Genomic DNA, 27,011 nt, shown 5'->3' on the forward strand with positions numbered 1-27,011 from the left:
AAATGAAATCTTTAAAAAAAAAAATCACACTGTGTGTTTAGTTGACATATTCTTTAGTTTCACAGAGCCTCCAGCAATCCACCAACTACAGTTCAGGTTTCCTACCCCAACACTGGTTCCCACAATGGTTTCCACTTGTGACTCTCTCCTTTGGAAAACTGTTAGTCCCTGGATTCTCCTGCCTCTCTCCCAAATATAGGGGGCATTGGTTTGCCCTGCATCTTCCTCTGTCTTATGGATCCAAAAAGAGTGATTGATTTTTCAGTCTGCTCAGCTTTTTTACTTAATAGGATAAAGTAATGACTTCTAAGCTCCTTAAATGCAGAACTGGAAACCAGAGTCCCTTTAGTCTCCTTTAATCTGGAACAGTTCCTGTCTTTCTTTGACTTTCACAACCTTAAACTGTTACAGGGCAATTATTCTGTAGAATGTTCCTTAATTTTGGTTTAAGTGATGTTTCCTCATGATTAAATTCAAGTTATTGGTGGAAATAGCCCAGAAGGGATGTTGTGTTATTTTGATTGCATCTTATAAAGTGGTGCATGATTTCAATTTGTCCCATTATTGATGAGGTTCACTTTGATCCTTTGAATAAGGATGGCATCTAGGCATTTTTTTAAAAGATTTTATTTCTTTATTTTGATAAAGAGAGACAGCGAGAGAGGGAACACAAGCAGAGGGAGTGGGAGAGGGAGAAGCAGGCTTCCCGCTGAGCAGAGAGCCCTATGTGGGGCTCCATCCCAGGACCCTGGGATCATGACCTGAGCCGAAGGCAGATGCTTAACGACTGAGCCACCCAGGCGCCCCGACATCTAGGCATTTTGATGTGACTGCCAGGCTTTCCACTATTTAACTCATTAAAACTAGTAAGTATTTAGGTAGCTATGTGAGGTAATGAATATATTAATTAGCTTGGCTATAGTAATCATTTCACAATGTACATGTATATCAAAACATCATGTTGTATACCTTAAATATATACAACTTAAATAAATAAATAAATAAATAAATAAATAATAATCGAGTAATTTCTAAGGCAGTATTTTGAAACTTTGTCCACAAGAACTTTGCCTTCCTCACCCCACTTTGGCTGTGACTCTTCACAGAAACTGTACCCCCACAGATACTCTACTCACTTTTCTCAGGCTCCAGCACCACATGCCAGGTTAGCTCTCCATATGGACGCTTACCTCATCCTCTTTGAACCCTGGCATCCTGCTCCGGACTACCATGCATCCCTGCCCCTTCCAGCACAATGCTTATTTTTTTTCTGCCCATGTATTGGCTTTAGGACTAAATTTTTCAGGAAGGGAACAGGAAGCAGAGATTATAGGTCATTTAAGATCACTTCTAACTACAGCATTCTAGGACAGATAAATTAATATGGTTAAATATTTGCAAGTTTATGCTCAGAAAATGGGGATAAATGTGTGTTGAGACCACTGGGACAAAGGCCCATTCCTGAAATAATCACTGAAGCTGGGGAAAGTGAGGCACTGAGTAGCCTGGACAGGGCTAGATGTGTCAGATGGGGACTCAGGCCAGAAGCACAAGATCCAAGAGGAGGCAGAGAAGTCAGGCCATCCATAACAATAACCCTCAAAAAGGGAGAGGTGATGACAGTGAATAGCCAGAAAGCAACAAATGTCCATTAAAGCAGTCAAGGCAGCAAAAGGGAAATACTTAACAATACTTTAATATGAGTTAGAGTGATTAGTAATCTTATGCATTATGGGAACAATTCATTTTTTCAAAGTAATAATGTGTTGCTGACTACATGTTATTAAACCACTAGATGCCATGAACTTTTTGATTTCTCTTGCCAACAGTGCAAGTTGATGCCAGGCTCTAAGTAATTGATGTTATGCTGCCATCCTTTGGTCGACTTTAAAATGTCTCCCTTACTAATGAACTATTTTGGTATGTTTTTAACATACAGAGGTAACCAGAATTTTAATTACAGCATTATATTTTTTAGATTGACAGTGTTAAATTTGTGAAAAAAGGTGAACAGGTAAAAATGTATACTTGTGCAATAAACTTAAAAGTCATTTACGAAGTCCATTCTAGTCAGATAGATTGCCACTGTTAGTTTATTCCATTTTCTTCAAAGACTTTGTCTTTTTTTTTTTAGACAGCTGACTGAGCCACCCAGGCGCCCATAGCTATACCACTTTATTTTTATAGTAGTTTCTTTAGGGCTTAAAGTATATATATCTTTATTTAGCATATTACAATTTATTTTCAAATAATATTACATATGGCTTAAAGTTCAGTGCAGAGGATATTACAACAATACCTTTCTTTCTCCTTCCTCTCATCCTTTTTGCTATTGTTGTCACACATTTTCATGATTTAAACCCCACAAACATTGATACTATATTTATTTTAAATAGTCGATTACCTTTTAAAGAGATTTTTAAAATGAGAAAATATTTCATCTATATTGACTGATTATCAAGTATTTACCCACATAGTTACCCTTTCTGGTCTTGTTCATTCCTTTTGGTAAATCTAAATTTCTGTTTGGTATCATTTTTCTTGAATAACTACTCTTCTTCTTGAATAACTTCCTTTAATAATTCTTGTCTCAGGTCTGCTGGCAATGAATTCTCTTGGCTTTCTCTTTGTCTGAAAAAGTATTTTGTCTTCAGTTTGGAAATATATTGTTGCTGAGTACAGAATTCCATGTGGAGATAGTTTTTTCTTTCAGTACTGTAAAGATACTGTTCCACTGTCTTTTGGCTTGCATGATTTTTGAAGAGAAGACTGCTGTCATCTTAATTTTATTTCTCTGTGCATCATATGTCTTCTTTTTCCCTGACCGATTTTAAGGTATTCTTTCTACCATTATATTTCAGCAATTTGATGATAATGTGCCTTGGTGTGATTTTCTCCTTGTATCTTCTATTAGGAGTTTCTTAAGCTTCTTGAATCTGTGGTTTTATCATTTTAATTAAATTTGGAAAAGTTTCAGACATTTTTTATTTCAACATTTTTTATCTCCTTCTGGGACTCTACAGAAATATCAGACCCATTCGGTATGACCATACAGGTGACTGATGTTCACTTAGTCTTTTTCTCTTTTATTTTTGATAGTTTCTATGGTGATGTCTTCGAGCTCACTGATACTGTTTTCTGCAGTATCTTATCTGAATGTTAATCCATCTAGTGTATTTATCGCTTTAGGTATCATGTTTTTCATCTCTAGAAATTCACTTTGCTCCTTTTTGATATCTTTCATTCTTTCCTCATCACATTCATCTTTTTTCCTATCTTGTTTAGCTTATGAGGTATATTTATAATACGTGTTCCAACCTCCTTGTCTGCTAATTTTGTCATTTGTGTCATTTCCAGGTCTTGTTTCTTGATTATCTTTTCTACTGTTTTTAGGTCCTATTTTCCTGCTTCTTTGTATGTCTGATAGTTTTTGACTGGATTCAGAACATTGTAAGTCCGACACTACTGGATTTGTGAAGTCCTTCATATATGGTTGGGCTTTGTTTTAGGACATAGTTGAGTTACTATGAGGACATAGTTGAGTTACTCTGTTTGATTCCTTTGGGGCTTGCTTTTACATTTTGTTAGTATGGATGGAGCAGACTTCATAGTCTAGGGCAATGTCCTCTCACTCCCAAGGGACTATCCTCATAAGGACTCTACTCACTGGTCCCTATTCTAGGAAATCTGCACTTTGCCTGGTGGAAACATGAAATATTCCCAGCCTTCTGTCCACCCTGGGGATAGTTGGCCCATTCCTTTCTGAGCATTCTTTCCCTGGTCCCCAGATCCTAAGTGACATGTGCTCTAGATATTCTTAAAAAACGTGTGTATGCATGTGTGTGTGTGCATGGGTTTGAGTGTGTATCTGTACACATGGCTGTGCATGTGGAGGGTCATGAATGGCATTCAGAGCCCATGAGACAGTAAAGCCTGGTGCGTGGGTCCCTTTTGTCTAAATCTAAGGATGGTATTAAGGGAATCCACTGCAAGCTTACACTACTTTAGAGAAAAACAATGGAGAACTATCATGATAGTGAAAAAAAAAGTGCTAAGTATTAAGCATCAGTGATTAAGACAAAGTCTTTGGGGACACCTGGTGGCTCAGTCGGTTAAGCATCTGCCTTTGGCGCAGGTCATGATCCCAGGGTCCTGGGTTCAAGTCCCATGTTGGGCTCCCGGCTCAGCAGGGAGCCTGCTTCTCCCTCTGCCTGCTGCTCCCCCTGCTTGTGCACTCTCTCTCTCTGACAAATAAATAAAATCTTTTTTTAAAAGTGGTATAGCTGATAAACCAATAGTGGAGATAAAATGGAATCATTTTTTGTAATCAATCCCAAAAAAGGGGAAAAAATGAACAATTAAAAAATAAATAGCAATATGGTAGATGTAAATCCTGCCGTAGTACATTAATTATATTTACCTATGTGCATAATCACATTAAATGTAAATGTGACAAGTAAAAAAATAGTCATATATGAGACAGAACAAGAAAGGCATTTTTAAAAAGATATACAGTGCTGTGAGGATCCAGAAGAGAGATTATAGCTTCTTTTTTTTTTAAGATTTTATTTATTTATTTATTTGACAGAGAGAGGCAGTGAAAGAGGGAACACAAGCAGGGGGAGTGGGAGAGGGAGAAGCAGGCTCCCCGCTGAGCAGGGAGCCCGATGCGGGGCTCGATCCCAGGACCCTGGGATCATGACCCAAGCCCAAGGTTTGACTGAGCCACCCAGGCTCCCTGAGAAATTATAACTTCTTAAAAATAAACTCTAGGCTGTAAAGAAGAAGTAATCCTTAGTCCTTGCACAGACAGGTACTGGGGGTGAAGGAGGTGTGGGTGATGTTTCTGAGATAGAAAGCATCCAATAAACACACACACACACACACACACACACACACACCCTGGCTAGCTGTATTAAGGAAATAGTGAGTCATTAACCTTATCTGGAGTTCAGGTTCCCTCACACAACATTTGGAGCAACAGTGGGAGATAAGATTGGAAAGGTAGATTGGAGGCATATTCAGGAGGATTTAGAATATGGAACTGGGTATTTGCCATTCAAGAGGCATTATTTATTTAAAGATATTGATGTAAAATTTACCATAGTTATAGGTACCCTAGGGAATATACACTAGCCAACTGCCCCCGATCTGTTTACATATAACTTTATTATTTATAATGGTTACATAGCGGGGCACCTGGGTGATGCCGTTGGTTAAGCATTAGACTCTTGGTTTCAGCTCAGGTCTGATCTCAGGGTCGTGAGATCGAGCCCCGAGTAGGGCTCTATACTCAGTACGGAGTCTGCTTGGGCTTCTCTCTCCCTCTCCCTCTCCCCCACGGTGCGCATGCTCTCTCTCTCTCTCCCTCTCTCTTTCTCTCAAATAAATTTTAAAAATCTTTTTAAAAATGGTTACATAGCATTTTTTTTTAATTTTATTTATTTGAGAGAGAGCGGGCACAAGCGGGGGAAGGTGGAGGGAGCAGACTCCCCACTGAGCAGGGGGCCCGATATGGGACTCGATCCCAGGACCCTGGGATCATGACCTGACCCGAAGGCAGATGCTTAACCCACTGGACCACCCAAGCACCCCTACATAGCATTTAATTATATGGATTTACCAACATTTATCTAACCCTTCCCTTATTTTTGGGCCTATAGGCCATTTCTAATATTCTGCAGTTGCAATAATTTTATAACAACCTTCTTTTGCTAATTTTTTTCTCTTTCACATTACCTTTCATAGGCCAGAAACTTAGATATTCAACTGCTTGAATAAGATATGAAACAATTTAAGATTGCTCATATGTATTTTAAGGTTAATTTGCTCAAACATTTGTGCATTTTTAAATGTACAGTTCTACTTGAGGTTTTAAATTTAGTAGTCTGTATAGATTTTAATTTTCTCCCCCGAGTGCCCTATAGGGGCTGCTAAACCTCTGATAAATATTACTCAGATATATATTTAATATAGATATTAAAAGAGTACTCCTTTAAAAAATACTCTCAGTAAAAGAACTTTAATAAGCTTGACTAAATATTTAGAAAGCATATTGTGTTGAGTGAAACTTTGTATGTAATAATGAGGGTAATAGAAAATCATATTGGATGACTAGTCTGTAATTATCTGAAGGAACACATACAATGAAACAAGTTCTTTTGATTACTTCATCAAACAGCCAACACAATGGGGGAAGTGGAGGAAATGTCCCATAAACACTATGAAAAGGGAACCAGAAAACCTAACATGTAATCTTAGAGTAATGACAGCATTAGAAAACAAACCTACAAGAGAGAACACCTTCCAGAACTATCTGAGATGCGTGAAAAGCCAACATTCACTAAAGCTGGAGCTGTACTAAGTCTGTACAAAGATAAGTGGCATATTTGACCTTCACCATGATTAACAAGCATTTCTTTGAAATTGTGTTGGTGCTGCTGGCCTCTTCTACTCTCTTCTCCATCGGATTGAAACTGGCTCTCATCCAACAAAGAGTAAACAGAGAGAGTTTAAGACTCTGGAATAAATTGCAAAAATCATCAATTCAGCAGTGTCTACCACACAGGACAAACTTCCTACTTCCCCAGCAGTCTATGAATCGTCACTGGGACCAGAGAGGACAGGCACTGGTCATTCTTCATGAGATGCTTCTGCAGATCTTCAACCTCTTCAGGGCAGATATTTCTCTGCATGGTTGGGAGGAAAGGCACATGGAGAATTTCCTCACTGAACTTCATCAACAGCTGGAATACCTAGAAGGGCTTAGAGGCCTGGAAGCAGAGCAGAAAAGTGGCATTCTGAGTGGTGAGAACCCTAGGTTGCAGGTTAAAATGTACTTCTGGAGGATCCATGATTACCTGGAAAACCAGGAGTACAGCCACTGTGCCTGGACCATTGTTCGAGTAGAAATCGACCGGTGTCTGTTTTTTGCCTTCCAACTGATAAGAAAGCTAAGAAAACAAGAAATGGATTCCTTGAAGAATGTAGAGCAAGAGCCAACTGCAGGCTTTAAAAGTATAGGGTAGGTGGAGGGGTGGGAGGACTTTTCCAGACACTATTACTCCTTTTTTTCATAAGTTGGTAGTATTGTTTGGGTTTTAAGTGTATATATATATTTTTTTTTAATCTGTCCTTTAAGATTATGCATATTGACTACAATTGTCTGTATCTTGTAATGTCACTTTGTATTTTCTATTCATCTTAAGTTTTATGAGTTAAAGTAGATTCATTAACGTTTCATAATTGGTTCTTCAAATGGGTATATTTTCATCAAAGTTGACCAGGTAAATAAAATGAAATACGTCTCCACTGTAATAATACTTTTCTTAACATAGAACATCCATTCCAGTGATTCCTTTGCCAGAAATTAGTAGACACAATGAGAAATACTAGGGATAATGTGCACTGCGAGATTTGAAAATATCAATACACACTGAGTATTTGTTACAGGTGACACAATAGAAATAGGGCCAAAGGATGTGAGCAAGCAGATTGCAGAGGGAAAACAAATGCATGAGAAGAGATTCAACCTCACTCATAATAATTAAAAATGCAAATTAAAAGTGAATAACATGCCATTTATAACAGATAGGTGAAGGCCCACACTCTCTGGAGATTTGGGAGAGGGATGCTCTTATAATTTGCCAGAGCACTGAAAATTGGTAGGATCACTACAGAGGCAAATTGGGGATACCTATTAAAATTATAGTCTTTGATCCATAAATTTTGGGTTTGAAATTTATCTTATAAAAACACTTGCACATGTGTGTAATGGCTTATGTACAATATTATTCATTGCATCATTATTTATAATATCCAAAAACAGGAAACCACACAAACTCTTTTAATTAGCGACAGTAAAGTATATTCACACAAAGGAACACTACTCAGCTAGAGAAAATGATGAGGATGCTCTTCCTATACTGAAAAAAAAAGTAAAAAAAATAGGCAAGATGCAGAACGGTGTATATAAAATGCTATATTTGACATTAAAATGTAAAACAAATTTTACATTTGCCCTAACTTGTGTATGAACAAATAAAGAATATATAAGAAGTAAATTACAATGATAACCTGTATTTTGGGGAGGAGACACTAAGGGAAGAGGACAGGGCAGAGGTCGTTTTACAGCTTATTTTTATATTTTAATTTTTAGTCCCATGAACATTACAAAGTAAAATAAACTAAAATGCATCTAACAAGTGCCCAGTTATTAGAAATATGCATGAAGGAGGGGCGCCTGGGTGGTTCAGTCATTTAAGCATCTGCCTTCAGCTCAGGTTGTAATCTTGGGGTCTTGGGATCAACCCTGCTGGGGGCTCCCAGTGGGGAGCCTGCATCTCCCTCTGCCCCTCCCCCTGCTCATGCTCTCTCTCTCTCTCTTAAATAAATAAAATCTTAAAAAAAAGAAAAGGAAATATGCATGAAGGAGTCTTACCGGCAAAAGGAAGTGTTAGATGAAGATTAGAAGAAACAGAACTGCACCAGGCTTACCTTGGCGGGGAAGGGAGTGGCTGGGAGGAAGAGAGCCGGACAGAAGGGCCCCCACACCAACCAAGGGAGAGGGCTTCCACTCGCCAGAGCTGCCGGTGATGAAGGCAGTCCAGCTCCTCCAACCAGGAGCTCTCAGAAATCCTCATGGAACAACTGTGGGGCCAGAGAAACTGCCATTCAGTGAGACTTGGTGGCTTTCCTACAGTCACAGTGACTTTCGCCCAATGTAAGAAGCAGAGCCACGGCCCAGAAGTCTGGGTCTAGTTCCACTACTTGACGTCATGTTCTGCTTTAGATTCATTGCATAATTTGAGATGAAATGGATCCCTGAATGTGAAAACTTGCTGAAGAACAAAACCTATTTCATCCCTGTTTAATTAGTGTAAGTGTATTATTATTTCGTACATTTCCTTGACAAGTCTTGGACAAGACCTTTAAGGGGAAGTAACTTGCTCAAAGTAACGTAACAAGCCATAGAGCCAGCCAATGCCAGAACAAAGATTCTCAACCAGATCCACCTGACTCAGAAGGCTGCACTGTGTTCCAGACCCCACAAACCCGAACAACACTGTGCAATATCTCTGCAAAATAATAATGATAACAAGAATGATGATAATTTGCTCTGGCTTTCCTTATTCAAGTTCACACACTGTCTGCAGCCTTAAATTAAAGAAAGAATATTTTCTCTCCCTGGATATTTCTTTCCTCAGAATTGAGGGAAACAGAATGGAGGAGGTGCCAAGTAGAAATTCATAGCAGATAATACATACTCATATTTAGAAGCTAAAACCGATACTGTATATGCTAATGTTTCCCCAAACATTTAGCTTTATTAAGTTGACATCCTGCTTCTATAACTGTCTTCACTGCCTAATACAAAATAAAAGTTGCTTGCTTTTAAATATATGTGCCATCTTAAAACTTTAAAACCAGAGCTCTAAACTTGTAGATATTGAGGAAGATAAATACTTTAAAGAGACTAGATGAAAAAACAAACAAACAAACAAATAAATAAAAATAAAGAGACTAGATGCCCTGCTAGCAGGGCATAGGTGGGCTCAGAGTAAAGGTAAGATCATTAGTACTCACAGGCTGGGTCATCTGAGTTATCCTTGTTACACCTACATGTACTGAGCTAAATAGATTATTAAATGAAAAAGCAGGTTACAAAATAAACAAGTATAGTATCATCACATTTTCTATAAATAAAAATGTCTGAAAAAATGCACTAAAATGTTCGCAGTAGTGCTACCTGGGTGATAGAATTTTCATTGTCTTATACTTTTTGAGTTTTAAACATTTCTCCCATGAATATGGATTCATTTTAGAATCAGGAAAAAAATTAAATGATTTTATTTTTGAAATTTAAAAAAAGAACAATAAATATGGCTCCTTGTAGAGATTTGGCTTAGGATACTTATCACCTACAATAAATTAAACCCCACCTCCAGTATGTATCAGAAACATCTGGAGAGCTTGTTAAAACAGATGGCATGGCTTCACGCCCAATGTTTTTGATCCAGTAAGTCTGTAGTGGGGCCTGAGTGTTTGCATTTCTAACAATTTCTAGATGATGCTGATGCTGTTGGTCCTAAGACTCCACATTACAAACCATGTCTCTTGTTTCTTGATAGCGTTGGTAGACTTTTAACAGATAAAGGCCTGGTCTCCTTCAGATTACTGATCTCATATTTTCCCACAATACCATCCTAGGTGGGAGATAGCTGATGAGGAGGGTTTTTTCTTTTTCTTTTTACTGCCTTTTCACAGCAGCAGATTCGATGGTCTTTCTCCTTCTTAAAGAAGCTGGATATAGAGATTATGATACCCCAAGTGCACCCCGTGACAGGAACTGTCTTCTCAGGAAAATGACCCAAACCAAGTTTTTGTCTGGAAGGGTTTCTGTTCCTCATACCTGTGATTGTATGAAATCAAACCTACAACCATAATCTGACTGGATGAGGAATATGATGTGAACACAAAGGAAATCAAACCTCTGAAAGATGGAGGTTTCTAAGGTAAAAGATGGCAGACTGGTTCAATAATCCAGAAGTATAGATGTTTGGTAAATACAGAGATTTGGGGGGCATTCTTGGAATTGCCTTTGGCTGAAATGAGTCATTTAGCCCAAGTTTTCTCCCCTGTATCCAATGACTGGATGTGGGAGGAAAAAGGCTCAGACCCCTCACTCCATCTCTGAAGGGTCATTGCAGCTTCATAGCCCCGTCCCTCACCCAGGTTTTGACTAAAGCCATGTTGTGACTGGCCTGCATTTCAGCTTTTCCTCTGTTCCACCTCTGCCTTCTCTTCTTACATGTGTTGTGCCCATAGCCCTCCCTAATAAACTCCTTGCATGGCAATTTTGTCTTGGAGTCTGCTTTCTCAGCACCTGACTTCCAAAAGCATAACCCACAGACCTTCCATTTGGGGCCATAGCAAACCCAAATTCAGGGACGCCTGGGTGGCTCAGTTGGTTCAGCATCTGCCTTTGGCTCAGGTCACAATCCCGGGGTCCTGGGATCAAGTCCCGCATTGGGTTCCCTGCTCAGTGGGGTGTCTGCTTCTCCCTCTCCCTCTGCTGCTCCCCTTGCTTGTGCTCTCTCTCTCTCTCTCTGATAAATAAATAAAATCTTTAAAAGAAAGAAAACCCTAATTCACATATTGCCTTGGTCAAGTACATATTAGCTTCCTAATATGTGTTACTATCTTATTCTTGCTATTTATGACTCCTTAAAATTTGTCACTTCACAGAAAACCCTTAGAGTCTGATTTGTCTAAATCTGTTTGCCTCTCCAGAGCACAACTCCTATCATGTCACAAACCACACTGTACTATGAGGGATTACTTCTCTTTCAACAAAAGTGTGACCTACTTCAGGGTGGGGAAAGGACTTCTTAACTCTTTGCCTAGCATATTCTTGAACACATAAAGGGACAATCTAAATATTGAATGAATAAGGACATTTAAAATGCAGTGTTAACAGAAAGAAGAGATAGACAGGGGCACCTGGGTGGCTCAGTCGGTTAAGCATCTGCCTTTGGCTCAGGTCATGATCCTGGGGTCCTTGGGCTCCCTGCTCAGTGGGGAATCTGCTTCTCCCTCTCCCTCTGCTGCTCCCCCTGCTTGTGCTCTCTCACTCTCTCTCTTTAAAAAATGTTAAAAAAAAAAAAAGAAAGAAAAGAAATATGTAAATACCATATTGTCATGGTCATTTATATGTGTGAGAAGACACTCTACCTAGAGATGAGGAAGTCTTGTTTATGTGTTTGCTAAGAGGTTAAGTTCTTATTTTTGTTTTTCAGTTTCTCTACTTTTCCTGGATGGACAATTTGGATAAGCTATGTCTTGCAGTAAAAAATAAAGTATCTTTCTTTATCTAACGAAAGATTGTTTTTTATCCTTGTATGGTATGTGTACAATAAGATAATGACATGATATGTAGAGCAGAAGTGCTGGTGGGAGCCCTTCTTCTAATTGTTCTGCTTATCTGAGAAAATCCTTTCCTGAACCCACTCTTCATGGGCCTTTGGCCCCTGTCTGATGGTGATGGTTAGTCATGTTTTCAACTGCCAATTAATACAGAAACCATTGACACCAAACTTGAATGTTTCCTATTTTTGGTTCAGTTAAAAAAAAATGCAGTAGAAAAATATAAAACAATACATGTAAATAGTGTAAATGGCTCACTTTTACAGTTGTATAAAGTGCAACACTTCTCTCATTGTTCTGTTCAAAAGACCACTTGTCTTGTTATTGTCCAAAGTGGGTGGCTGCTAAATTAGTTTTTCCACCCACGATTACTAGAGATTTGATGACAAAATTCCTTATTTCTTTGGCTTGTATACTTGAAACATTATGGGTAAGGAAGATAGCCAGCATGTAGTATCTGGAGACTAGTAGCCAGAGTCACATTACAACGATGCAGGGAAGTGATCATAACACAAAAATGGTCCCATGGTTTTACCTTCAATGCAAGAAGAATCCATCTTCTTAGAAACCCGTTCAGACAAGTTTCAGTCACTGGAGGTGGAGATGTGTACCTCTTGGGAAGGGTGAAGCAAGGTTCAAGGAGAACAAAGAACAAGGTTAGCCTTGACCCATAAATCATGTGACTTTTTCTACCTAAGAGAGCTAAGTGCACATTGTTGTAGTGAAATTTATTCCAAGTTTCAACATAAGCCTTATAATTAATAAGGTATTTCCCTAGGAGAAAATTTAATTATTCCAAATAACAGAAATTCATGTGGGTTCTTGTCAGATGAACAAGGTAGTTATCAATGTGGATAAAAATATTTATGATCAAAATGGAGTTAATTTGAGAGCATTAAAAATTGAATTCTTAGCTGGTATATTATTCAGTATAGTGGACTTATTTTAGTAACAGCTCCTAATCTATTGTCACTCCTTGGGAGGAAGGTTTGAGTGGAAGAGAAAGAGGCTCACTGAAACTGGGAAGGAAATAAGCATATTTCCAGAGCAAATTATGGGATTACATGAGAAATACCTTGAAGGACCTATTTGTGCCCACTAGAGGGGGAAGAAAAAGAAGATGCACTCTCTGTGGGTGGGATAGGGTTCAGGAGCTGAAACAAAAAAGTCCTCAAAATACCTCTGACTAAGTGGATTTCTACTATGGGTTGAAATTAGAAGGGCAAAGGGAGGTGTTCGGACATTTCAGGGTTTCAGCTGTAGCCCTCTACAGGGAAATTGTCTCAGAAGACACACAAACTAGGGTCCTATGCAGGAAGGATGTTAGAGATTTCACCAACAGACTCATCTCTAAGTTCTGGGCAAAAAGTTCCTTGGAACACTTGGGTCCAGATCTGAGGCATTAAACATCAAAAACCACATGTGGCATTATACATACATGGGGTAGAGCACACGGTTCCAGAGGAAAGATTTCTTCCCTAAAGCATCTCTCTCAGATTGTTGTGTGCAACTAATGCCTAATATATTAAAAATAAACAAAACATAACAAAAAAACACTAACTGTCCTCATGACCCTGAGGTCAGACCTGAGCTGAAACCAAGAGCCGGTTGCTTAACCGACTACACCACCAACATGCCCCAATACATAATTTTTTTAATTTTTTAATTTTTTTAAAAATGATCAGCTTTTTTTTTTTTTTAGGATTTTATTTATTTATTTGACAGAGAGAGAGAGCACAAGCAGGGGGAGCAGCAGACAGAGAGAGAGGGGGAGGGAGAAGCAGGCTCCTCACCGAGCAGAGAGCCTGACGTGGGACTCAATCCCAGGACCCTGGGATCATGACCTGAGCCGAAGGGAGACGCTTAACAACTGAGCCACCCAGGCGCCCAATACATAAATTTTTTTTAAAAGTCTGTCCAGTAAAGAACTATCAGGAAAATAAAAAGACATATAAAAAAATCTCAAAAAATATATTGATATTAATATTTTCAATATAAAAAACTCAAAAAAGTTTAACAATGCAATAGCAATGTCAGCAAGAAATACAGAAGCAATTTACAAAAGCAGATATAGCTACAAGTAGATAATATACATAGATAGCCTTCCTAGGGATCATACATATAAATGAAAAATCTGATAAACAAGATGGTTTGGAGATGGTTGGGCTAAGAGCACACACCTATACACAGTAGAAGTGTAAAATTTTCCAAACATGGGTGGTCATTTTGGTAAAATCTACCAAAATTTTTAAACCACTGGACCCAGCAAATGCAGTTCTGGATATTTATATTACAGAAATACTCTGTCCATACACCTGCCTAAATGTGTGCCTAAATTTATTTATTGCAGCATTATTTTTATAAAAGATAATTGCAGCCAAATTAATATGCTCTTATAAAAGATTAGATAAGTAAACAATGGGCATTCCATATTATAGACTACTGTACAGCCATTAAATTCATTTACATAAAGAATATTCACCTGCATCCAGGCTCATGTTAAATACTAATGAATAGATTGTTTTGAATTTTTCCCAGTAGTTTGTTAACCTTAAAAAAATAAAACTGCCAGTTATTTACCAGAATAGATAGATTTATTCAGGAATAGCACAGAATTGCCATCAGGCACAGCAAGGTATAGCAAAACAGTAGGCAAGTTTGGAATAAAAAGAAGGAATGTAGGGGTACCTGCGTGGCTCAATAGGTTAAACGTCTGCCTTCGGCTCAGGTCACGATCCCAGGGTCCTGGGATCAAGTCCCCCGTAGGGTTCCCTGCTAAGTGGGGAGTCAGCTTCTCCCTCTACCCCTCCCCCCTGCTTGTGCTCTCTCTCTCTCTCTCTCTCATGCTCTCTCTCTCAAATAAATAAATAGAACCTTTCAAAAAAAGGAATGTAGTTTTATAGAGAAAAGTGGTGGGGGGAATGGGGGTAGCTGTTATAAACAAAATTCCATTGGAAAAAACCGGGAGCTCAAAGTATAGTGGCTTCTCATTGGCTGAATTGTGACTTATCTCTCATTGGCTGGGCTTTTGCCAGGGGGAAGAAAGTTTTCTTCCTCCTGCTGAAATAGTAAAGTAGTATTGGCTTACAAGGTCCATCTCCTCCGGTTGGATTTGCAATTGACTTTGAGTGGTCGCGATGGTAAGTCATGAAGAGTTGCCTGTGTCCGACCTCCCAGCTCCATTTTGGTGAGGTTTCTCTTTATTAATTTTCACATGTTGTATAGAAAAATCCGTGTTACTGATCACATTATTGATTGTGATAACTAGCTTAGAAACAATGTGTACAAAAATGTTCTGTCATTTTATTTAAACAGCAAACGTATTTATGGGAATCTAGAATAAGTACATAGTGCAAAATAAAGGAAAGGCAGGCTTTAAAATGGTGATGTCAGCCTAATACCAGTTCTGTGTTGTTATTTACTATCTAATCTGACCACATCACACCATCCAATATAATTGGTTTTTAAGGGAATTTGGGGAACTTTTTTTCCATCCCGATTTTAATGACTTTGTTCTCTGGTGTCCCTTTGCTAAGAAGCATATTGGAATGGCTTAGGGCTGGTTTAAAAAAAAAAAAAAAAAAAAAGCTTTATCTGTCTTCATTAAGGATGAATAGAACATGGTGCTATGTTAATTAACCAGATGCACTAAGGCATATGAATACCTAGAGTTACTTTATTTCTCAATGTTGACACACTGAGCAAACCATTCTAGTGACTGATGTTATTCTGCCCTCTAGTGGTTAAAATTGAAAATCCCTGTTTGACTACATTCCAGGAAAATAGCTTTAAGGCAGGATCTTTATGAAATTTTCCCCTTAAAAGGACAAGCCAAAAATGAAAAACAGCATGGAAAACTTGATGTATATACATCATCAAATAATCAGAGCAGAAATATTTTGATCTCATCATATTTCAGATTTGCATTGTTTTGCCCATTACATCATTCAAAAATTTTCAAAACTGCAAAATTTCAACTCGATTTTAAGCATTCACAACCAACAGTGGAGTTCTACAGATGTTTCCCCATGCCATTTCCTGAACAGAGTACCATATCTTCAAGCTTTAAGAGAGTAAGGTTTTTCAAAGGCAGAAAAAAGAGACCACACAACATATCCAAACATAAATAAAGCTGACCAAGTCTTAGTATTCTAAGTGCTTTTTATACACTATTTCCTTGAAGTCACTAGAATCTTTGCTGCTTTAGTTCAATAGCTTTCATCCAGTTCAGGCAAACACATTCACAGGCATACATGTATGAATGACACAGAATGGCTTCTGGACCAGCTAACCCAGATTCTCCCAGTGTTCACAGATGTTCCAACCAAGGTTATTTGTTGACCTTCTAAATAGTCAAGTGGCATTGACTACATCCCCCCATTCTCCAGCCCATTCTCTCGACATTGTTCTCCTATACTAAGCATTGCCTCACTTAGGATGGATGTGGCTGTAAACACATGTGCTATTCCGTGGTGCTTCCTAAACCTCAGCTTGCCTGGACATATTTCCATCTTTCTTTTGTAGATATGACCGAAGGAATAGTTTAAATAAGAAGCAGTATCAGAATGAGATCGATATACATCAGCTGAGAGCTTGCCAGTTCTATGACTCAAGCTGTGCAATTTTATTATGCACAGTCTCCTTTTCTAGTTCTTGTCTATAAAAGCATGTCCAGCTCTTTACTGGTCCATGTTCCCAAACTGTTACAATAAAAATGGGGGCTACTCATTCTTTGACTTACTCCAGCCAAGGGCCAGTCAACAGCTTTGGGGATAAGGATGAGGAGGCTGGGGGAGGGAGATTATACTTACTATTGATTCATCTACTTTATCTTAGTAAGTGGGGAAAGTGTAATACTCAGAAATCAAAATATTCTTTAAGTCAAAATTTAGCCATCAATAAGAAATTTTCTCTAACTCAGTGTGATTTTAATTTAAAAAACTCAATATTAACTCATAATTCACAATCCTTGCAAATCTTGCTTCTTCCACCAGGCCTAATGTTTACTCCATTTTTTCTGTCATCCCCTCTGCCCACACACGTACACCTTCCTCAAGATAATAATTACAAACTTTACTTCAAGAAATATCCTATATTTTGTATATATCAACACTAACCTGGGGAGGTCACCTTATTTTAGTTCAAGGAAAAAGACAGACATAAGGTCTCCTGCCCAGGGCACAGGTGAGCACACCGAGCATACCCTTGCTCTTTTGGATCCATTCTTCCTACTTCTTTGCCCAAAATATTCCCTCCTGTCCAACATAAAAATCCCATTGGCTTGCTTTAGCTTCTTTCCAGTTCTGCTTTTCTTTCTAGGCAATGCATCATCCTGAACACACAGGATAAAGAATCAATCAGACAAATTCAAGATTTTCTTTGGAGAGAGTCCCTAAGATAAGAAAGAAAGTGAATGAATTTTCCCATGTTAGTAATTTCTGTTTCTGTTGCTACCTAATAAGCTTTTTTCCCTTTTGTGTCTTTATGTACAACACATAATAATTATGTGTTGTTGAATGAATGAATGAATGAATAAATACAAATAAATGAGGAGTATCAGGATCTTGGCAGGAGTGGTGGTGATTAAGCACTGCACATGAACTGACAACCTTTGAAGGCCACCGCTTGTAGATGCTGAAGATACTCGAGGAGATTTTTCTAGTAGTCTGCCCATGTTCTCTGAGATTTCAGAGTATCAGGGGAGGCCATTCCGTGCTACAGCATCTCTGGTATGGGAGAAACCTCTCAGGTGGTGGTAACATTCTTGGAATTGTCAAAATGAGCCATCTATTTTTGCCTTTAAGTGAGTTCAATCTTCATCTTCAAATACACTTAGAGCTCTCTTAGAGCTAGAATATTTTGTTACAGCATTTATGTTAAGTGCCTGGAGATTCTCCCTCATCCTAAGAACTTAATGTATCTATTGGTCCTGAACAAAAATGCTTCACTGAGATTCCACCCCAGAATCAGTCTGGGAAATATAAGTGTTTCTGGTTTCTCGTGTAGGTCTCTCCTGGAAAAACATCACCTCTCTTGCACTTTATGTTTTCATTGACTCAGATACAAAAATTGAACACATGAACACATAACTTTTGAGAAATTCCATGCATTGGGATGGCTGGGTGGCTCAGTCAGTTAAGTGTCTGCTTTCGGCTCAGGTCATCATCCCAGGGTCCTGGGATCGAGTCCTGCATCGGGCTCCTTGCTCAGCAGGGAGTCTGCCCCTCTCTCTGCCTTCCGCTCCCCCTGCTTGTGCGCTCTCTCCCTCTCTTTCTCACTCCCTCTCTGACAAATAAATAAATAAAATCTTTTTAAAAAATTGCATGCATTGTTACAAAATAAAGTTATTATACATGGTAATGAAAACATTGTTCTATAAAATATAAATACCAAGCGCAAAATAAAATATGTAAAAACAAATTTAAACCTGTCAGATAATTCATATTTCTCTGCTCTTAAGGTCACTATTATTGATTCCAGGTTTCAGTTTTCGGTTGGTAGCGCACCTTCTAAAATGCATAACCACCTGGACTTTGTATAAAATCATTTGTCGCTGTTTTGTGAGAGCCTAGTTCTCTTCTGTTTTTCCTTAGTTTTCTTTTTTTTTTTTTTTCCAAATAAAAGGTGGGTTTTGTGGGTCCCTGGACGCTCTCCCAGTCAAGCGCTCTGAGCCCAGTGCCCAGCCATGGCGTGCCCCCTGGATCAGGCCATTGGCCTCCTCGTGGCCATCTTCCATAAATACTCGGGCAGGGAAGGTGACAAGAACACTCTGAGCAAGAAGGAGCTGAAGGAGCTGATCCAGAAAGAGCTCACCATTGGTGCGAAGCTGCAGGATGCTGACATTGCAAAGCTGATGGACGACCTGGACCGGAACAAGGACCAGGTGGTGAACTTTCAGGAATATGTCACCTTCCTGGGAGCCTTGGCTTTGATCTACAATGATGCCCTCAAGGGCTGAAAATAAATCAGGAAGGTGGAGACACCCTCCATGTCTAAGTCAACTCCAGTGGTGGGTAACTGTTCAATAAATATCTTTTTTTGGTCAAAAAAAAAAAAAAAAGATGGGTTTTGTTTTTTTTTCTTAAGATCCTATTTATTTATCTGAGAGAGAAAGCACAAGTCGGGGGTGGGGGAGTAGACTCTCCTCGTAGCAGGGAGCCCGACATGGGGCTCAATCCCAGGACCCAAAGATCATGACCCAAGCCGAAGGCATATACGCAACCAACTGAACCACCCACGCGCCCCTTCCTTAGTTTTCTTTACAGGTTTGTTAATGAAGAGAAAGCACCTGCTGATTACCACTGTGACAATTGCTTAAACACAGAGATGTTAACCCACATTTTCCCGGAAGTAACACCTTATTTCTCTCCTCCACAAACAAGCTTAGAGAGATAATCTTCTATACATGGTATCCCTAATTCTCATTCTTGTGTTTCCTCTTCAACCTACACCTATCTGGTTTCTGCCCCATTAATTCCACTAAACCAGAACCATGCTAAGGTCACCAGTGGTGTCTGCTTGCAGGTCCACTGGGACAGTTCATCCACACCTGCCCCACAAGCAACACTCTGACCTGTATTCCCTTCAGGAGTCTTGTCCCCATGTGACCTTTCAACTGCACTGGCCCCTCCTGCCTCAGTGCCCTTGCAGACTTTCCTCTGCCTGCCCGTTAAATGTTGAGCGTCTGCAAGACTACATTTGGGTCTCTTCTCATTGTCCTCTCCACTTAGAAAATGACTACATCCATTCCCTTGCCCTCATTCGCAGATACTCAATAAGGAATCGCAAATTGACACCTCCCTCATGGCATTCCTGTAAATTCTAGACCCACATTCCCAAATGCCAGTAAGACTTCTGCATTTATATGTCTCCCAGGCACCTTAGAGAGGACATCTAATATTATTTTTCCTTTCCAGCATCATTTGTATCTAAAGCTTCTTGTGTAGGGACGCCTGGGTGTCTCAGTCAGTTAGGTGTCTGACTCTTGATTTTGACTCAGGTCATGATCTCAGGATTGTGAAATGGAGCCCTGGGTCAGGCTCTGCGCTGGGTGTGGAGCCGGCTTGAGATTCACTCTCTCCCTCTCACTCCGCCTCTACCCCCTTCTCCCGCTCTAAAAATAAATAAATAAATACATAAAAATAAAGTTGCTTGTGTAAGAACATCATTTTCCTTTGCTTCTCTTTGTAGTTTTTAACATAATTGAAAATGAAATAAACATTAGTACCATTTTTATGTATCCCTCCCTGTGAGACTAAGTTTCAACACAGCAAGAACTACATGTGCTTTATTTATCTCTAGTTTTTTTTTCATTTTTTAAAAAAATTATTTATTTATTTATTTATTTATTTATTTATTTATTTATTTATTTATTTAAGGAGGGTACACAGGCAGAGGGAGGAATCTCAAGCAGACTCTGCTGAGTGTGGAGCCTGACCTGGGGCTTGATCTCACAACTCTGAGATCATGACCTGAGCCAAAATGAAGAGTCTGAGGCTTACTGACTGAGCCACCCAGGTGCCCTTTTCCCCATTTTTTTTTTTAAGATTTTATTTTTAAGTAATCTCTACACCCACCGTGGGGATTGAACTCACAACTCTGAGATCAAGAGCTGCCTTTCTTCTGACTGAACAAGCCAGGTGCCCCAGTTCACCTCTAGTTCTTGACCACAATTACACATTTGTCATTTAGATACTCTATTTTGACATATACTCTGAATGGAATGAATGAGTAAATAAATTTTACTATCTGTTCTTCAATAACATTTACAAAACGATTTGGATTTGGATTTTAGAACAATCCAGTAAGTTTTCTTGGTAAGTATTTAATATATAAAACAAAGTGCAAATTTAATAACATGAAAAGGTAAATACATTTTGTAAATTTTAATGCCGTGAAAAGATAAACATTTCGTTATATATCATTTCTGATCTATAAATATGATAGGTGCAAGAAGAAATGAATGAATGAATGAATGAATGAGCCAGAAAGTATCAGGGCAGTCATCTCTTAGGAATTAATGATCCTGAAGCTGGATTTTTTAACATTTTTTTTTAAGATTTTATTTATTTATTTGACAGAGAGAGACACAGCGAGAGAGGAAACACAAGCAGGGGGAGTGGGAGAGGGAGAAGCAGGCTTCCCGCCGAGCAGGGAGCCCGATGGCGGGGCTCGATCCCAGGACCCTGGGATCATGACCTGAGCCGAAGGCAGACGCTTAATGACTGAGCCACCCAGGTGCCCCTTTTTAACATATTCTTGCTTCATACTATTAACGAAATATTTGCTGAATTAAATTCAATAACTTCTCTACTAAGGCAGAAATGAGAGCCCCTTGCAGTGGTGACCAGACATAGGTGCAGGGCGGGATATGGCAAATTTGTCCGTGAGAATCATTTCAAGATGACCCCAGGTCCCTTCCCTAATTCCTAACCTATCTTGGAAGTTGGCGGATGAAGACAAGGATCTCATGATTTCCGCTCTGACAATTTCCCAGGCGCAGTCGCTGTACTTCTTCTCTTCCAGGAGACGGATTTCCCGGAAGTACCTCTTCAGGGCCAGTGTCGGGCGGTCCATTCCCAGGGCGGAATCTTCCCGTCCCACAGCCCGCAGCAAACAGGTGTCCAGGTCTGGCAGCCGCCGATGGAGGCCAGAACGCAGCTGGTCCAGCAGGGGGAGCTCCTGGCAGCCGCCGATGGAGGCCAGAACGCAGCTGGTCCAGCAGGGGGAGCTCCAGGCAGCCGAGGAGTGCTCCGTGAGGAAGAGGTTGAAGGTCGGCGGGAGTAGCTCCTGGAGGACGGACGTAGGCTGGGCCTTCTGCAGCTGGCTGCCCTCCACCATCTCCCGCGGGAATCTGAAGGCGTTTCTGTCCTGCAGACAGAAGAAAGGGGACAGTCTCCTTACGTGGCTCAGAAGCGCGAAGTGCTCCCTGCTCACCAGCGCGTGGCTCTGAGGCAGGGCACAGCCCCGAGAGCCCTCAGGGCCGCAGGTGAGCACCCCCAGGGCCGCAGGTGAGCACCCCCAGGGCGGGGAGCAGACAGTGCAGGAGGGCCATGGGGAAGACGAGGCTGCTGTGGTCTGGCCGGGCTGGGCGTCTGGTGAACCTGGGAGCCGAGGTGCTCTGAAGACAGGCTTTCCCAGCATGGCTTTTCAGTGGGGAACACAGAAATTTTCACTTTCTGAACGTTCCTCTTCGCTTTTACTTCCTTTTTTTGTTTGTTTGTTTGTTTGTTTTCATTTATGTATTCTCCCTATTATCTAAGAAGATGTGTTCCACCTAGATCATTACTTTCACAACAGAAGCTTATTTTCCCAGTAAACTTACAATGGGTCCATCCACGTGGATACTTCTCGGCCAAATGAGAGACATCTTTGTCCTAAAGACTGAGGTGGTGTAGGTATGTAAGGACCGAATACACACACACCTACACACGTATCTATTTTACCATAGAACTTTGCTCTTCTTTGTGTGAGGACAAAATTTGGCCTTGATTCTGGACGAAGTGTTTACCCTCCTTCCCTTACATAGGGAGACGGGCTCCTTGGTCTCTATGGATTTGAATCTTGTTAGGTACCGACCAAACGAGGTATGGTACAGAAGCTCTCTAGAACCAGAACTGAGTTTTAGTTACTGTTATATTCACAACAGAGGCTTATGGTAATGAGTGAAAGAGTCTCCAATTTTTCTCTTCATTGTAGAAATAATTCATGCAGGTCCATGTGGTTATGGTTCACTGGGGCCTCAGGGGCAGAACTAGTACAGACACTGTCCTTTCTCTGTCATTTTATAAACTGTCTACACTGCTCCTAGGCTGTGCCAGTGTCCCCAGCAGGAAGCCTGGTTCTTGTCTGGGTGTGGAGGTGTGAAGGTTCTAATTCCTGATAAATGGATTTTCCCAGCCACACCTCCCTGACAAGGTACTTATCACCTCTACTAACATCTTTCCTCTGGAGTGACTGAGTGTCTTCCACCCAAGCTCTCCTGGACTCACTCCCTGAGCACTCTAGATGCCCCTACTGTGGAGGGCCTGGTTTCCTTGTCAGCAAAGCAATGACTGGCCCTAGATCCTTGCCCTTGCCCCTGGAGTGTTTGTGCTGGGGACCCTAGCACTCGGTGCTGACCTCCTCCTCTCCTGACCAGGTAGCAAAAGTGTCAACAGCCCTTAGATGCTGAGGGTGAATGTGTGTTTTGTCAAACTGGAGGAAAGACCCAATTGTAATCATTTTGCCTTGAGTAAGGGAATACATTTATTTGCCACCACAGTTCTTACTTTTCAATTTTTTCATTTTTTTAAAGTAGGCTCCGCACACAGGGCGGAGCCCAACGTGGGGCTTGAACTCACACTCTGAGATCAAGACCTGAGCTGAGATCAAGAGTCGGGTGCTCAACCAATTGAGCCACCCAGGTGTTCGTATTGTTCAATCTTTTACTTAAATTCCTGAACACTCATTAGTCTCCCCTTTGGAGGTCAGTTACTGAAGCATAGGACACACAGTTCTGAAGAATTTTGTAGAAAGAGACAAACAATATTCTCATATATAGCTGTCAGAAGAAAAATAAGAGGATACCTACCACATTTTAAGTCGTTCCTTTATGGAAGATGCAACGCTAGGTGCCTTTAAAGATTTTATTTATTTATTTGAGAGAGAGAATGAGACAGAGAGAGAGAGAACATGAGAGGGGGGAGGATCAGAGGGAGAAGCAGACCCCCTGCTGAGCAGGGAGTCCGATGCAGGACTCGATCCCGAGACTCCAGGATCATGACCTGAGCCGAAGGCAGTCGCTTAACCAACTGAGCCACCCAGGCGCCCCCAACGCTAGGTGCCTTTAAAGTGCATGAGTTCAGTTAATATTCACAATATTCTGTTATACTTGTTAAATCTGTTTTTACTCCTGAGTTATATACAACTCACTCTTCTATGGATTTCCATAACTCATGTTGTATTTTCAGCTGATTTTGACCAATTTTTTTTCTTTGCTTTAAATATTAAGAAAGAGAATGTCTGAACAGCTTGCCACTCTCATATTTGAAGAAAGTCTGTCAGTCTTCATGTGCATGAGTACTTTGTTATTCGGAGATGCACTAAAGATTGTGATGTTCATAAAATTAGGTAACATTACCAGTGAGTAACAGAAAAAAATTCTTATCACATCAAACTCTCTAGAAAAAGAAATGGGGTATAATGCTGCTGTCGTAAACAGGGTCACAATGAGAACTTAAGGAACATAATTAATAAAGCCAGTCATTCCAGGAACATTTTTTTTATCAGTAGTAATAGATAATTTGATGAAGGATTGAATGAGTTATCTATTCCTGCCTAGTGAATTCTTAAAGCTGAGCAACTTTGATATACAAGGTAGTAAGAACCAAGACAGGATAAACCATTGTCAGTAATTTAAGTCATGATTCACACTAAATACAATATTAAACCCATTAATAAGATTTGCCAGAACATCAATTCCATGAAATCACTCTGGAAGAAACATATGGCATAAAAGGGCAAACTATGCACAGAAAAACAAACCCCATTATTCCCAGATCCCATGCTATATTCTTCTCCACTTCAGACACACTGACTTCTCTTATTTATGCTCCCATTGGCCCCAGTGTGGTCTCTGCTTATGATTCCACCCAACCGACTCTCATGAGGTCGGCAAAGGCATCTAGTTTTCTGACACGCCAGGCAGTTTCAATCCACATCTCCCAGGAATCCACTGATGGTCTTCGAAGCACATTTATGTCCTTAAATATACTCATTGGCATCCTCTCTTGTTATCTGTGTACTGTATGGCCATGAGTCCACTGTCTCTTTGTGGCTCTTCTCTCCCCTCCCTTTAATGGTTACAGAGCCTCAGAATCAAGTTTGTGTTTGTTTCTCACACTACACAGTCTCCCCGCATGAACACCTCTATTTCTGGCACTCCCTGCTAGATATGGACCTCAGCCATGGCATTTCTTGTCAAATGCAAGATCACCTCTCCCCTGACACTGGACATTTGTGCCTCCATGTCTACCAGTCACCTGTCGAGGGGTCCACACCTTTTATGTGTACTTTCTGACCTTCTCCATTTTGGCAGCAGGTGAGAGAATTCACTTCCTTCCCTTCTTCATTATAACACTAAGTCTGAGGAATGTTTTTAGATTCCTATCCCTACAATAATGAAAGATATAGACATCAGGAACTGTATTTATTGTGTCCTATAGCCTAAGGATAACGTGCAAGTTGTCTTACAGGAAGTGAGTTGTTATTTCCAATGTTAATGTAGTACAATGGGTAAATGCATTGCCATCCAATTTTCAATCAAGTTGCACAATTACACTTAGTGTTACTCTTTTAAAAGAATGCCAGTAGTAAAAGTTCAATAAAGAGGGGCACCTGGGTGGCTCAGTCGATTAAGTGTCAGGCTTCGGATCATGTCATGATCTCGGGGTCCTGAGATGGAGCCCTACCTTGGGCTCCCTGCTCAGCGAGAAGTCTGCTCTTCCCTCTCCCTCTCCCCCTTGCCCCTGCTTCTGATCTCTCTCTCTCTCTCTCTCTCTCTCACTCTCAAGTTAATAAAATCTCGGGGTCCTGGGATCGAGCCCCACATAGTCTCCCACTAAGAGGGGAAACTGCTTCTCCTTCTCTGTCTGTGTGCCCTCTCTCTGTCTCTCTCTCTCAAATAAATAAATAAAATCTTTAAAATGAATAAATAAATAAAACACCCATTCAATAAAGAAAAAAGTGATAAACTGATTAAATATTAAAAATATATTTTATTATATTCTGCAATGTAAAGGTGCACATATTATATGAAAATCTGAATCTTATAAATATTAACATAAATAAATATTTAAATATATAAATACATGAACATGGTCATCTGTAAGCAAATACTGCTTGTATGGTTCACATGTTCAGAAAAAACTTGAAAAATTGACTGTTCATGTCACCATAACAGCAGAAGTGACAGTCTTTGACACAGCAGAACAAGGGAAAGTGTGATTATTAGTCAATGAAAATCATTTTATGTTGAAATGGGTCTCATTTCTTGCTCCTTAATCTTTCTTGCAAGATCGTTGATGAAAACAAGGAGCTCGTGATTTCTGCTCTGACAATCTCCCAGGCACAAGGACTGTATTGCTTCTCTTGCAGATAGTGGGAGATTCTTTGGAAGTAGTTCCTCAGGATGGAGTCCACCTTCATGAGGGGAGGCTCTCCCAGCCCCGCCTCCTGCATGGGACAGGCTTCCAGGTCAGTCAGCTGCTGATAAATTCCGGAGCAGAATTCCTCTAGGAGGGTCTCGTTCCAAGCAGCAGATGAGGCCTCTATGCAGAAGAGGTGGAAGATCTTCTGGTTCATCACATGGACGACAGAGAGGGCTTGAGCCTTCTGCAACTGCTTGCCATCAAGCACCTCCTGGGGGAAGGCAAAGTCACTTGTGTACTTGTCACAAGAGCTAGCAGACATTCTCCTCATTTGTCCCAGGAGCGTCAAGGCCCTCCAGGCGAACAGGCCATGGTTCTGAGGCAGGTCACATCCCAGAGAGCAGAGGGAGTTGCAGCTGAGCACCACCAGGGCCACCAAGAAGGAAATTGGCAGGGCCATTGGGGATCCTGCAGATGCTGCTGGCCTGGCTGCGGTGGGCAAGTCTGGGAACCGTGGCTCTAGGTTCTCTGAACATCTTCCCTTGTGTGTGTGGCTTAAATAGGGGACATGGGAGTTTTCAATTTCTGAACGTTGCCCTTACTTTCTACTTCTCTTTTTGCTTTCCTTTCTGCACTTTCTCCTTGGGTTTGGAGCATGGGTTTCTCAACCGATTCTTTTTCTTATTGCCCCCTCCCTTTACAGTCTTTTCAATGTTATGTAATAGAACCTTCCAAGAAAACTCGGTAACACGGACCTGCAGTCTATATAGTTATGTATGTATAGCTCTGCTTTGTATATAAAAAAGAAACTGTCCATTTTACTGCGTTTATTTAATTCAGGGTGAAGAATGACTAGAAAGCTCAAATAAAGCTCAATTTTAAATCTCCTGAACCTTCACTGGATAACTAAATTTGATTAGCGACCTCTAATTTTTTACTTATTTCAATGGCAATATA

General features: G+C 40.3%; 4 protein-coding genes across 4 annotated transcripts; 2 read left to right on the top strand and 2 right to left on the bottom strand.

Annotated features, from left to right (window-relative positions):
- The first annotated feature begins 6,401 nt into the window (after positions 1-6,401).
- IFNE (interferon epsilon) lies at positions 6,402-7,028 on the top strand. The gene has a single exon (XM_032393619.1). The coding sequence runs from the start codon at positions 6,402-6,404 to the stop codon at positions 7,026-7,028; it is 627 nt and encodes a 208-aa protein (XP_032249510.1).
- An 11,562-nt stretch (positions 7,029-18,590) lies between these two features.
- LOC116625260 (protein S100-A6) lies at positions 18,591-18,883 on the top strand. Its single transcript, XM_032393691.1, has one exon. It carries the CDS (start codon positions 18,611-18,613, stop codon positions 18,881-18,883), a length of 273 nt encoding a protein of 90 aa, XP_032249582.1. The 5' UTR covers positions 18,591-18,610.
- A 2,354-nt stretch (positions 18,884-21,237) lies between these two features.
- On the bottom strand, positions 21,238-22,068 carry LOC116625255 (interferon omega-1-like). Its single transcript, XM_032393668.1, has one exon. It carries the CDS (start codon positions 22,066-22,068, stop codon positions 21,238-21,240), a length of 831 nt encoding a protein of 276 aa, XP_032249559.1.
- A 3,882-nt stretch (positions 22,069-25,950) lies between these two features.
- Positions 25,951-26,514, bottom strand: LOC116625242 (interferon alpha-1/2-like). Its single transcript, XM_032393663.1, has one exon. The coding sequence runs from the start codon at positions 26,512-26,514 to the stop codon at positions 25,951-25,953; it is 564 nt and encodes a 187-aa protein (XP_032249554.1).
- Between the last annotated feature and the right edge of the window lie 497 nt (positions 26,515-27,011).

Source organism: Phoca vitulina, unplaced genomic scaffold (assembly GCF_004348235.1).
Source record: "Phoca vitulina isolate PV1807 unplaced genomic scaffold, GSC_HSeal_1.0 scaffold75, whole genome shotgun sequence".
Classification (NCBI taxonomy): domain Eukaryota; kingdom Metazoa; phylum Chordata; class Mammalia; order Carnivora; family Phocidae; genus Phoca; species Phoca vitulina.

Coding starts and splice junctions, on each gene's coding strand:
- LOC116625260 (XM_032393691.1), top strand. CDS start 18,611: ATGGCGTGCCCCCTGGATCAGGCCATTGGCCTCCTCGTGGCCATCTTC.
- IFNE (XM_032393619.1), top strand. CDS start 6,402: ATGATTAACAAGCATTTCTTTGAAATTGTGTTGGTGCTGCTGGCCTCT.
- LOC116625242 (XM_032393663.1), bottom strand. CDS start 26,514: ATGGCCCTGCCAATTTCCTTCTTGGTGGCCCTGGTGGTGCTCAGCTGC.
- LOC116625255 (XM_032393668.1), bottom strand. CDS start 22,068: ATGCTGGGAAAGCCTGTCTTCAGAGCACCTCGGCTCCCAGGTTCACCA.